At 37.0% G+C, this 13,927-nt stretch overlaps 1 protein-coding gene across 4 annotated transcripts in view; it reads left to right on the top strand.

Annotated features, from left to right (window-relative positions):
* CNKSR3 (CNKSR family member 3) overlaps positions 1-13,927 on the top strand; it is a 77,899-nt gene that overhangs the window by 57,353 nt on the left and 6,619 nt on the right. For all 4 annotated transcript variants that reach the window (XM_026705030.2, XM_087939273.1, XM_087939275.1 and 1 more), the window contains 5 exons: positions 3,026-3,094; positions 4,482-4,628; positions 8,358-8,482; positions 10,798-11,006; positions 12,875-12,964. In XM_026705030.2, coding sequence (XP_026560815.1) covers positions 3,026-3,094; positions 4,482-4,628; positions 8,358-8,482; positions 10,798-11,006; positions 12,875-12,964 — 640 coding nt within the window. The remainder of the gene's footprint in view (positions 1-3,025; positions 3,095-4,481; positions 4,629-8,357; positions 8,483-10,797; positions 11,007-12,874; positions 12,965-13,927) is intronic.

Raw genomic sequence — 13,927 nt, forward strand, 5'->3', positions numbered from 1 at the left:
TCATCAAAGGGAAATTAACATAAACTGTTTGTGATAAAGTTGAACCCAAGGCAAACCCTTTTTTAAAATAGTAGTTTTATTAAACATTGTAATTAAAAAGATAAGAACTAATAGAAACTGGAAAAAGTGCAGAAAAGAAAAAGAATAGAAAAGAAATAAAAAATTGGAATCTATAAAGAAATAACTTTTTCCTTATATAGATATATGTATGTGTGTATACACATACAATTTTAGTAACTTATTTAACAGTTTATATATTTAGTAAATTATCACCTTCTCTTTTTCCCATATTCCATCTCTTTATACATAAATCTTTAAAACCTTGACATTCAGTCCTGATCAGCAGAAGTCCATTAAAGTTCACCAGAGATAACAGCATATCCATTTTAATCTTGGTCAAATAAACACACTTTATATTTCTTCCTTTTACTTTATTTAATATTTATCCTTTTCTTCTCTTTATTTTTAATAATCTTGATCCTTAATCCCCCCTCAGAAATGTCCTTGAACTTGATTTCTTTTCATTTTTTCCTTGTCCCATCTTAACAAAAAATTTTTAAAAAAATTAATAGGTTTCTTTTGTAAATCTAGTATAAGAAAGTTATCCAGGTCATTCTTTTAGTCTGTTAAGCCATCAGTCAGTTTCATTTGTATATCCAGTGTAGTGTCTCCTTACATCATTTCCACAGCCCATAGTCATTTTAAAATCCACTTTCAAATCAGCCTCAATCCTATCCTTTAAAATGTGTTCCTTTTCCATATTGTCTTCCAAATGAAGTCCTTAAATTTGTATGTAAAGGAAACTCATTTGGTATAGTAAATCTTGCCATTTGAAGGTTGATAAAATCTGAAAAGCAGTTAACAAGCAATTTCCAAAATTGGTTAAGATAGGAAGTATTTGAACCCTATGATCATAAAGGCTCAAAACCACAGTTTGGGCAAAGATTGGGATCCCTCATCTAAAGCTCTAAAGCTGCTGGAGACCACCATCATATGGAGTACTTGTGGACAACAGAATCCTGAAGATCCATTATCGGATCTTCAGTCCATTGCAGTAGTGCACTCTCTTCCTTCTGAAAACACCAGCAGGATATTTAGACTCAGCATAGAAGAGTCCAATGCTTCCTGGGAATCAAAGGAACTTATTAAAATAAGAGAAAGAGAATTCTTTAAATGCAAAGCGCCTCTGGAATTAAAAAGGAAAAGTCATGGAGATATATGTAATGGGTGGGGAAACTAATTATGATCTCCAGTTTCAGTTTTGCCTGAACAAAAAGATTGTGATTCTCTTCTATACCCTATCCTGTCCCATTGACCTGCATATATAGAATTGGATTACAATCCCCATTCTCCCCAGTCAGTGTGGCCATTGGTCATTTTGCCTCCTATCCCAAACATTTAAAATGCCGAAGCAATGCATATGTTCAAATCTTTCTCCTAACCATGCCAAACTGGTTTTTTAGATGTACTGTTGTTATGCTTTCTGTTTGAAAGAACTCAGTGCTAGGAACCTCAGTCGGCGTTCCCAAGCATGTAACTTTCTTTTCTTGGGTTTCCAGATCTCTGCTGAGAAATCATGTTGCTAAGATAAGCGTCCTTTCCCTTCTTTGTAGTAGTATAATGACAGCGCCTTGCCTCTGGTGGCTTCCTGTCATTTGGTATCTATCCAGCTGCATCTCTGACATAGCAGCTCTTAATGCCTTGGAGAGATGTGTCCAATTCCTGTCAGGTGATGGGATTTCCAAGTTGTTTTTTAATGACTTTGGATTTCCTGCTTTTGGTGGGAATGTTTTGACCTAAACAAAACTTTTCAGTCACTTTCCAAATCCTGGTGATAAAAGCTGGGTGTGCTCCCCCCCCTTTTGTTTATTAACAAATTCTCAATTCAGAAAGAATGGGATTTGGAAACGCAACGTCTACAATTGTCTGTTCAGAGAGAGATTAGCTAAGTCCCTCAAAGGAATGTGGTTACTAAGAAAAGGAAGTTATCTTGGAGTCTGTATGTTTCCCAATGTATCTCCTCTCTTTCGCCAGAGCTTCCATTTGTGAAAATGCAGCATGTATAGTTTTGCCTCTTAATGCTGATGTGTAAGATAGGAATGCCTTAGATCAGTCAGATGACAGTGGGAGATCTCTTTCCTAGTCAGATTTTTCCACCTCAGGTGGCCCTAAGGGGATTGTCTTGCCCTGCATTGCACCTGATAAGGGAACAAGGGAAATGAGCCATTTGTTTCAGCTGATTTTGAGTCACATGGGTCAACTCAGGACCGTTTTGCACTTTCTATGATGTGAACTGTCAAGATAATCACTGGGCCAGATTTGCAGCCACAGAGCCATTTTAAACAAAGACCACAGCACTGCTTTCCTTGTAGTGTAGAACTGAGCAAAAATTCTCCTAATTCTCTTACTAACTTTGCCAGCACAGTAGAACTTTTTCCTCTTCATCCCATACCCTGATGGGAGCCTCTCTGCAGCAGACTTTAAAGGCACATAAAGGAGTTTGGGAAAGATTTCCCTCCTGTTTCTTCAGTAAAAAGTATTTTCCATCAGCGTGAGATGTTGATTGACTCCAAAGCTGCCTGCTAATAGAGAATCAAATAATTCACCTCTTTTCTTAGGATATCTGGACTATCAAAGTTTTTAACACTTCTCTCTTTCAGGTCGCATATTGTTGGGAATTGAGACAAGTGGATTCATTCCCTCTGTTAGAGATGCCTAATTAAGTTTCAGGTGTCTTATTAGAGAAGTAGAAAAATAATTCTGCAGACTGAAATGACCTCCTCTTTTTCCCTGTTGAATTGCTAACCTTTGGCTCAGTGTAAGAAAAGTCCTTTTTGGTTTTGAACAATTGGCTAGTTATTTAATGACTAGTTAGTTGTAGGGAGCTTGCCTTTAGAGGAGACAGCTATAGCTCACACAGAAACACTACAGACATTTCCATTTATATAGTTTTGCTGCCAAGGATGTACCATCTGAACGTTTTTAAATTAGAAGTATTTGTTCGCTTTGTTTTTATACTATGTAGTCTCCTGCTGATCGGTCTCAGAAAATCCATGCTGGGGACGAAGTGATTCAGGTGAATCGCCAGACAGTGGTAAGTAGACGACCACAGCAAAATTGGTTCAAAAGATACCACTTAGAACCAAAATTTAGCCTCATTTACTATTGTATTCCTTTATTTTTATTTTATACTGAAACACTGTTTTATCTTAATGCATTTAGTAGCAAAACCATCTGTTAAAGAATGAAATGTCAAAACCCACTTTGGTTTTAAGAAAAAGACAGGTTTGAATAGTTGGTTCTTATTTTAAAAAAATAGAGATACTTAGAGGAATACTATTCATCTTGAATGTTGGCTGCTGGGAACATTTCATATGACTTTATCAAAGTGCATTGTCTAAGATCATCATGTAAGCAATGTGTAAATGTTCATAAATGCAGCCTCCGGCATCTTTACAATTACAAATCATTCCAATTATGATGAATAGTAAATGATAAATTTTTATAAATATATTTCTATTTAGGAGAATTAGCATTTTAATAAGAGAAATATTTCCACTTCAAAGAAAAGATTCCTATTCATCCCTTTACAGTTTCTCTCTGCTGTATGTGATTTTTGTGGCTCTGCCAGTTGCAAGCTAGAGATGTTGTCTGCCAGACTACAACATTTTGAGCAATATAGTCAAGCAGCACAAACACTAAACATAATATTCTTGGCCAGTAAAGCAAAAGAGATTTTGTGCCTTTCCATTATAACCAAGGGTACACAGAGGGCTTTGGAAGAAAAGGAATTTGGTCAACAATTTCCATTTTGAAATTGTATTCAGGTTTAATTGCCATCATCATCCCCATCCCCCTTTGCCCTAGGATAAAAGGAATTGTTCCCTGTTTATTATTTGCTTCCCTAGCCTAACAGTAATCATAGCCTCTACCAGAAAAAGAAAAATGAAGATGATATGGCTAGTAAAATTAAAATCTACTTTTTTCTTGTATGGGCTCGTTGTTTGCTTCTGAAAATGTCCAAATAGCCCAAATGCTTATAGAACTATTGGAGGTGGTCTTTTAAGAGAAAAAGATTTAATATCCTCAGGAAAATTGGAGAGTGTTTATTGGTGGAACACTTCATCTTCCACAGGAATTAATCATATCTACCTACTTGGGTTGATATAGACCCCATAGATATATTATTTGTTCCACAACGGATCTTCCTTTAAAGCCATTCAACATTTGACACCCACGGGGTTCACAGAGACAGTATAGCTAAGACTAGCGATATCCTATTTGTCCATAACTGTTTCATCTCAAAAAAGAAGACTGTATCCATTGAGACTTTGCACTTACACTGTTGAAAGCATGCCAAAAAACCCCATAGTAATGGGAAACATTTTGACTTTCTTCTGATGTGTTGAAGATGCTCTTATTTTAAATTCATTTCTTAAATTGGATTTAATGAAATGATTTATATGTTGTGTATTTAAAAGGTGGGATGGCAGTTGAAGAATCTTGTAAGGAAGCTCCGTGAGAATCCTTCTGGTGTTACTCTCCTAGTAAAGAAACGCCATACAGGCTCTTTTAATTTTACCCCTGCACCACTTAAAAATCTGAGGTGGAAACCACCACTTGTACAGGTAATATGAAGTTATACCAAGTTTTTGTTTCCCCTTTTGTTTCCCATTTATATTTATATATTTGTTTTCTTAAGTTTTCGTGGGTACTTACAAGAATGGTATTCAGCTTTGTTCAGGTATTTTTCCACGTCATTATAGGCTTCACGTTTGTGGTCGTGCCACATCTTCATGATGTGGCACAAACGCGAAGCCAAACAACAGGATCACAGCTCATCAGCTCAAATCCTGTGGCAACTAAGACTAACCTGAGCACAACCAAGCCCCCACCTGAACAGAACAGACCCCCAGCCAATCAGAACACAGCCAACCCCCAACCAATGAGAACACAGCCAACCCCCAACCAATGAGAACACACCCCCACCCAATCAGAACACAGCCAAGCCCCCACCCAGTTAAGTCACACCCCCACTAGCAGTTAAAAGGAAGAAGCAACTGCAAGCTCACATTACCTCGAGAAGCACAAAGCCGAAGACACCAGCCTGAAGATGATAAATGAGACTTTATCGAAACGTCGCCTAGATACTTCCAATTTTAAGTGGGAGAAAACCCGAATAACCAAAGATCTACATACAAATACCCGCAAAAACCTCAGAATATATATATATACACACACACACATATTTTGCTCCATAGTTGGTCATGTGTGACAGAACTTTTTAATTATATTTTGCTATTATGCAAAATACCTTGTGTTTTTCAAAGCTAGGGTGGGATAGAAATGTCATAAATAGTTTCATACTGAAAAAAAATATACTCTTTTTTTTCACGTTACCTTATTCCAAACTTACAAAAAAGCGATCTGTTTAAACATGCAAAATAAGCACTTGATAGAGTCCTTATTGAATTGTTCTTTTTCATATTCCTACTGGTTGAAGTTGTTTGATATCTGGTGTTCTTTACTTTAAAAACAAAAAAAATAGCTTCTCAGAACATGAACAATTAGATGTCAGAAACTAAAATTTTAGATTAGCAGTGATTCTTATATTCCAGTTTTCCATATACAGTTTTGAGGATTGGGTTTTTTGATTTTTTAATCACTGGCATTTGACCCAGTGGTCTTTCATCTACATACATTCCTGCAGGAAGGACTGTCCAGCATAACACAGTTTTGAATTGCTTATATCTCTCTTCCCCTATTTCCTTTGAAACCACTTAAAATGCTTCAACGTTGATCTCAGAAAATAAAAGGAAAAAATGAGTCAATTCTAATAAAAGCACACTTAAAAATGTATACTTATTTGTTTGTTATAGATTATAATGGGATGTGGAAATGAAGCAGTCTCTGAGATTGAAACATTTTAGAGCAAGGGTCCTCAAACTTGGCGACTTTAAGACTTGTGGACTTCAACTCCCAGAATTTCCCAGCCAGCCTGGGGAATTCTGGGAGTTGAAGTTCACAAGTCTTAAAGTCGCCAAGTTTGGAGACCCCTGTTTTAGAGCATCATTAGTTCATAAAGAATTTTTCAATTAAACTAAGAAGATGATTTATTACACATGTTTAAAAAAAATCAGTATAAAAAATACAATATAGTAAATACAAATCAACCCACTCAAATTAGCTCAGAACCTAGTAAATAGATGCTAATTCTAAGATAACTAAGGCAAAATCAGTACACTGAAGCAGTTCCTTGAGATAAGATGAAGTATTTATTTAGTTAATGTAATTGCCCATCTTAAACAAATCTGGGTGGCTAATAACAATTCTAAAAAAAAAACAGCAAGAAAATCAACCAAAAAAAAGCAAAATAAATATATAATCAGCAGCTGAGATAAAACCCAACCATCAATACTCATTTAAGGTACATATTTAAATAAAATTAATTCATGGGGACCAACAGATATATTCTGATCCAACCTGGGAACATAGCCATGACCTCAGGTAAACAGAGTTAGGCCAATCTGATATACATCAATACTAAAAGCAGATGTTAACCTAGAACTGTCAACGAAGTAAGGATAGGATAGAAGAGCCAAAACTTAACCTGACTAACCCTTTTTTTTTTTAAAGGGGGTGGTTTAAATACCTTTAAACATCACATTTCTACAGGAACAGAGAAAGAGAAGATACTGATTTACAAACTTGCAGGGCCAGGTCATTAAAAAGCTAAAACTTGAAAATCTTGACCTTAGAAAGAGGAACTGAAAGAAGGGGAATATAAAGAACATACTGCATTGTGGGAAGAAATAAGGGCAGTCAAATCCAAGGAGTTTATGATCAGAGGGCTCCAAAGAAAAAACTTTCATCGTTCAAACTAGGTTTTGTCTCCAATAGAGAGCCAGCGAAAAGCTCTGAAAGGTACTGAGATATATTAGTATCATTAGTAGCAAGTATGTAAATAAATAAAATAATCATATCAATAAATAATAAATAATATCAAAAACTAAATTAATAATTGGTAGGTCATAACAACTGATTTTCTCAAAATAGTTTTTCGGCCAATTTTTGTTTTAAATTGAATTTGTGAAATCTCCTTTTATAATAATCTTTTATTTATGCAAAAGAAATTAAAGAATAGGGAAGAATAATTTTTTTCCTCGATTCCCAGGACATTCTTAACTGGTGTGGATAACTAAAAGGCTATTTGAGCTGAATTGTTTATACTCCTTTGGAAAAGTTGAATTCAGGAAATAACCATGGTTAGTTGCAGAGTAGAAAAACTGTGACCAAATATTGCATTTGTCAAAGATTAATCTTTATAGCCTATCTGAATTATGCTGTTTCCCCTTGAAGTGCCAATTGCTGATATTAGCAAAATTGGAGGCATTGTGAAACCTGGGAGGGAAAAAGGGTGTGGAAGATATGTGGATTAAAATCTTTTCAAAGAGAATTTCTTGGGGGTCTAAGCAGATAATGACGGGAAGGGGGAATTCAATAACTCTAAGAAAGAATCCATGAAGGAAAAAAGTATGTCTTAAAAATTAAAATACAGTATTTTATTTTATTTTACAATAACAATGCTATAAATGGAACAAAATCTATATTCTTCTGCAAGTTATTTAAGATCTGAACCATATGTAGAAGAAATATTTAGAATCTAACTGAATCACCCTATGAGATTAATTACTTGAATGCTTGAGGAGGTTTGGGGAGAGATCACATGGGGAAATGGCTTCCATGTTGATAAACAATCTTAAACCATCCACAGATAGCATCTGTCTCTAGCAGGGTAGAACCTGAACTTCTGCCCGTTGCTTAATTCTTAATTTGTGCCTAATGCTTTAAAGCAGATCTGTATAAAACAGCAGTTCCTAAAACTGCTTCTGTATTTCTGTTTGGCTTAAAGGCAGGGGTGTCAAACTCAAGGCCCGGATGCATCATGCACTGGTCACACCCACCCCTGTTTTAGCGAAGGAAAAAAGTCACGATACATGATGCCACAGGTTTGACACACCTGGCTTAAAGACTTTGGCCAAATTTAAGTCCAATATGATAGAACACAAAAAAGGAAAGGCACCTGTGTGTGCGGGGGGGGGGGTATTTATTTTTTAAATATTGTACTGTACATGTTCTTATTGTCAACACACCTAGATAGACAGTTAGCATATGATAAAATTCCAAGAATAATTATCCTAAAATAAAGTAATTGAAGAAATCACTGTTTCCAGTTTCCAGTGAACCAGATAAAAATAGGAAATGAAGAATAATGTAAGCATATGGTAGAGGAACTGGCCTGACTGCATTTTGTAGTTTTAAAATTACTTGAGCACTGTTGTATCTTCTCCCTGTAGACCAGCCTACACCCAGCTACAGCTCAGTCATCGGAAAACACCAAGGAGACATCACTAAAGAAAGAGAAACCAGCTATTCTGGATCTTTACATACCTCCACCACCAGCTGTTCCCTATGCACCTCGGTATGCCAGCAGCTACATATTACTTAAAAGAACTGCTCATTATTATCTGGCTGTTTTGCATTCATTCTCCAGATGAATTACTTTGTGCTTCCTACAGTTTTTGAGCTCCTAAATGTACGGCAGTGTTATTTTCTGTCAGCTGAAAAAGTTTTTTTCAGTAGAATTATAGCACAGTTTTGTGCTACAAAGAGAAATTCCTAGAAAATCTTTAGTAGAAGGTGTATCATTTGGTTAGGACTAGAGCTTGGCAAAATTCTTAAATTCTGTCCAAGATGTATCTCTGCTTCCTAAAAAGTTCATGTCTAGCGCGAGACATTTTTCTTTTATAAATGGTTGTGCCTCTAAAGCTTTTGAGTCCAAGTTGGTGTGCTGAAATATCTTTAAGCAGCTGAAATTGTGTAAGTTGTCTCATCAAGGCTCAACGGACATGAGCATTTGCAGTGGCCTGATTGCAGTAGATGTTAGTGGAGGTCACATTTATTTATACTCAAATAAAAAAAAGCATGTGCAAATAAAAAGAGATGCAAATGTCTGCATCTCTTCACTCATAAATGTTTTAAATGGTTTACCCTTTAGAGTTAGCTTTGGTTTTGCTTTTCAGAAGAAAGAAAAAGCAGGAAGAGCATTCTTGGGGCATGTCAGAAAGCCAAGATGTGAGCTTGATTGCAGAAGAGATGGCATGGTGGAAAGTGTGGATGACCTTGAGGAACAAGGGGGAAGAAGTCTTGCCTAGGAAATAATCAGACAAGAAAGAGAGGAGCCCCCAGTAGCTTAATGGTCAGAAAAAATTAGGAAGAATCCAGTCTAATGGATCAAACAGTTAAAAGTAGCAGTGGGTAGTTTGTACTTCGGATTCTGTTAATGTAGCCTTACAATAAAGTAGAATTAATTCCTCAGGTAGTGTTTCCTGTCCAATTTACTGGGAAGACTGTCAGAAGGTCCCACTTCTATTCTGGGGGTGTAACTTGGATCCCACAGGAGTGCCTGCCATCTTAACTTACTGATCACTTGCCTTCCAGATGCCTCTGAGATACAGAATGCTGTATGCTAAGATGGTGAATTGGGAGCCAAAATAGTCACACCAAAGTCACTAAAAGTGCAAAGGGATAATTGTTTTCTGATGTTAATGTGGAGACATACATTAAGCACCATATTCATGCACAACATGATAAAAGCTTCAATTGGAATCTTTTGTTTTGGGGAAAAAATCTACATGTTGAACACTCCATTCAGATTCTACTTTTCGGAGATTTGTCAAATACATTTTTGTCATATGAGGGGAGGGCCTAGTTCAGTCATTTATGTCCCCAGAAGCAAATTACTCTCTTAAGTATTGCTTCTCTCTGCATATGGATATTCTCACCAGGATATTCAGCAGTAACTTAAAATAAATGTAAGATGTCAGAATCAATCTTGCGGACTAGTTCTATGACATCTCTAAATGATTTGTTGAAACTGCTTCATTCTTTCCCGCTTTTGATAACCAATCATTCCGTCTTTCTTTTTCAACTTTATATTTATTACTTGAATTTGCTAGCTTGGGATGTCATTTTAATTGGTTTTGAATACTGGTGGTTTTTTTTACATATTGCAAAAAGAAAAAGTAAGCCACCTTGAAGACACTGATGGAAAAGTGCACAACATTTCTTCCTATAGAAAGAATAAAGGTGTTTTGTTTTTGTTTTTGTTTTGAAAAAAAAGATCCTTGTAATACTTGACAGGAGTACTAATCAGTAATTCCCTTGTTTTAAAAAAATCTAATATATCAGTAATTCCCTTGTTTTAAAAAAATCTAATATAACATTAATAGAATACTAAAGGAAGGTAAAAATTGAGTCCTTCTGCTCAGTATAGATTAGGAAATGATACATAGGTTCTCATTGTGTAATTTATTGAAAAAACTATGAATCAGGTCTCTTGCATGATTTATTGAGTTGCCGCCAGTATTAGGGAAGGACAATTGAATTGCAGAATACTTAGTCCATTCTTCTGATTACTGAGATTTATTCAGCCGCCTGTCTGAGTACTATGTGATAATATCTTGAGTTATCTTTAAACATGCTGTTGCTTGCACCGTAAAAGCTAGGGACTTTATAAAGAAAACAGAAAAGAAGAAAATGTAATTCTGGGGCTGTCCCACATTTTCTACTTTTCCCTGCAACTGCAGCACACATATGAACTCCGTCCAAGTTCCTTTTGTTTTCCTTCTTTGTTTACTCTTTTCAGTATCTCTCAGGTGGCAACTGAGAATTGCTCAGGGTTCAGGGTTGCAGGCCCTTTGTTTATGTTGCTAATTGAATCTAATATCTTTTCAGGGACGAGAAGGGGAACTTCATTTATGGAGGAGGCAATAAACCTAGGCAGCCTCTCTCTGGTTCTAAAGGTGCAGAATCTCCCAATTCTTTCCTTGATCAGGAGTGTAGAAGACGAAGGTTTACTCTGATAGATTCTGATCCGTTGCCTGCCTATCCCAGAGAAACAAATATTCCACTAGCGAAGATGAGGGAGAAAACTCCATCTTTCGGTGAGAAAACTCTGAACCTATATTTGGTTTTTCTTCTTCTGAGAGTTAACTCCCACCTTTTAAAAAAGTCTTTAAAAACTCTTCCTTTCTAGAAGGCTAAAACTTAGTGAATCTGTAACTGATGGAAATACTCTTATGAAAAATACATAAAAGGTTTTTAAAGTATAAGCTCAGTTATGTATCTGCAATTTATAATTTTTCATTTGCAGTCTTATACTCACTGACATGGTATCAATTCCCATTGAACCTATTAGACAGTTTTTGAGTAGATCTGCAAGTAGACCCCTCTTGCGTTGCTGAAATTTAACTCAAAAGAATTAGTTCCATTCTTACCCTCTGCCAAAGAGACAAAAGTAGAAGATCAATTAAGGTGGTCCATCTCAGGTGCCTGGATCCTTTAATAGACTTATGTACTGCTTCACAGTGCTTTACAGACCTCTCTGAGCAGTTTACAGAATCAGCATATTGCCCTTAACAATCTGGGTCCCCGTTTTACCCATCTCAGAAGATAGTCAGTTGTGCCACACAAGTCCAGGAATATGGAGATAGAGTAGAATGAGTGGCTTACCAAAGAATTGTGGGAAACAGAACAACCACAGGGAGACATACAGTCATGATGGCAGAAGGTGAAGAATGAAAATAATTGAATACAAGTGGATGCCCCTGTTTAGGTCTAGGCCAGTGGTGGCTAAACTGTTTTGGGTCCCGTGCCAATAATTGTGCTCACATGCCAGCACCCAGAAGGTAATGCGTGCTGGGGGCCCCCAAGCCCCCTGCGCATGTGCACATGATCCCCCATATGCCCCCCATATCTGCACATGTGCGCGCAATTCCACCCATGCGCCATGCATCTGCACATGCGCGCAATCCCCCCACGCCATGCATCTCTGCATGCACGTGATCCTCTGCGTACGCTGCACATCTCTGAGGATGCGTGCGCATCTCTCGCACAATCCCCCGTGCATGCGCACCAAATACCTGATAATCAACTGTCGGGCGGCAGTGGCGTGCATGCATGTGCAGTGGGACTCCTCCGGGCAAGCTCTCCTGTGTCAGCAAAAGTGGCTCTGCATGCCACTTCTGGCACATGTGCCATAGGTTCACCAACATGGGTATAGGCTGTGGTGATAAGAGTGGTGAAAGTCATACTTCTCCACACTTAACTTGTGTGTATAGAGAAATTCATCCAATGGCTCTGTTTAAGGTTATTTGCTCCCTGTTGGATAAAGAACAAACTGGAAGACTCTCCTGCAGATTGCTTTGATATGTTAACTAGATTTTTCTGTATGTATAAAATCACTCATTTCACTTTGAGTTGCATGGGATAAATGCATGGGATTTTTCAAATATGGGAATTGTTGCCTGAGGGACCTGGTAGACATAATGGCTTTTAAAATATTTGTATTATATTATTTTCTGTAGGCTAACTAGGATAACATACAAATTAATGTAATAATTGAAAAATAATTATCAGTTCATCTGCAGATTACTAATAACTAGTAAATCAGTATCTATGAATTTTGTTAATTAAAATAAACTTCCGTACACTGAAGAGTCTAGCTTTGGATATTAAGAAGTAAAGATGCCTTGCTTGTGAGACTCCAGTGGTATCTTGATGGGAGCTGCTGGCGTTAGATGAACTTGTTTAAAATTGTCTTCTCACAATAATTGCCATTACATAGATTGCATGGAGGAGAGTATGTAGGTCAGGGTTGAAGGGTTGGGTTCTTGTATCATCAAGGCAAAAATATCCCCCTCTTGCACTGATAATGTTACCTAGCCTAGTAATTAAAAGTCTAAGAAACTACCAAGAACCTAGAGATCACATAACTTAATAGCTCTGCAGTAACACTATCTGTGGTTTTTAGGAAAGCCTCGCCCACTGTCTATGCCTGCTGATGGAAATTGGTCGGGAGCTGCAGAATCTTTCTCTAAGCCACGAGGGATGGGGAGAAAAGGTAAGGAATTTGTTGAAGTTCACTTGCTTTTCCCAACGAGAATGTCTGTCCATGGTCCAGGTTGCAGTTTAATGTTAGATTTCCACCTGTGCATTTGCCAAGCGGAGAGGAACAAGCATCATATTTATTTATTTAATCAGATAGCCTCCCTGGGGTCATCAAACTAGACATTCTTATGGCAAATGTCAAAGCAATATTGACTCTTAGTTTATGTTATGTTAATCTAATAGGAGAGGTGCTTTCGATGATACTTTGTACTCCAGATATTAATGTAATAAGCTGTTATTATGCTGAGAGTAAAAGTGCACAACCCTGGCTGCCTGTGGCTCCAGAAAGACACCTCTGGAAATGCTTGCCAAATTTTAATGTTTAATGCGATAACTTGAGGAAATTATGAAATGCTTGATTGGAGAGTAATCACATCAAGACCTATGTTTAATTTTAATGAAGCGTAAATGAAATCACAGTATAGTTTGATGTCACCCATATTGCGGCCCTTAGCCTAGCAGAAATTGTGGACTTCTGCACAAACACCGGTTTTAATTTTTCATTTAAGATGAATACTGAGTTGGGACATTCAATTGTTGCTAAAATACTGTTTAAAGGGCTCGCAGCTAGCAAATCTTAAGTACTGGACCAAAAGAGGAAAATGTATGTCGCCTAGAGCTTGTCAGAACATTGGTGTTTGCAAAGGCTGTATGTATATATTTGTGTGTGTCAGGTCCAAAACATGCACCATGATGCAGAAAGTGAGTGCATGCTTGCAGCAAACATTAGGATGCAAGTGTGCAGTTTGCATCATTACATCACTGTATCTGTGTCAGATTTTGAAGCAGTCTCAGTTTGCTGTGATTCAGAAGCTTGTTTAGAAGGAAGAGACATGGAGATATAGCATGGTAATAGAGTTCCAAAAGAAAGACTGAGGAATTAAATATTTCCCTTGCAATTCATGTGTTTCAGTTT

The sequence above is a fragment of the Pseudonaja textilis genome, chromosome 1 (genome assembly GCF_049901715.1).
Source record: "Pseudonaja textilis isolate UNSWEBS1 chromosome 1, rPseTex1.2, whole genome shotgun sequence".
Taxonomy (NCBI): domain Eukaryota; kingdom Metazoa; phylum Chordata; class Lepidosauria; order Squamata; family Elapidae; genus Pseudonaja; species Pseudonaja textilis.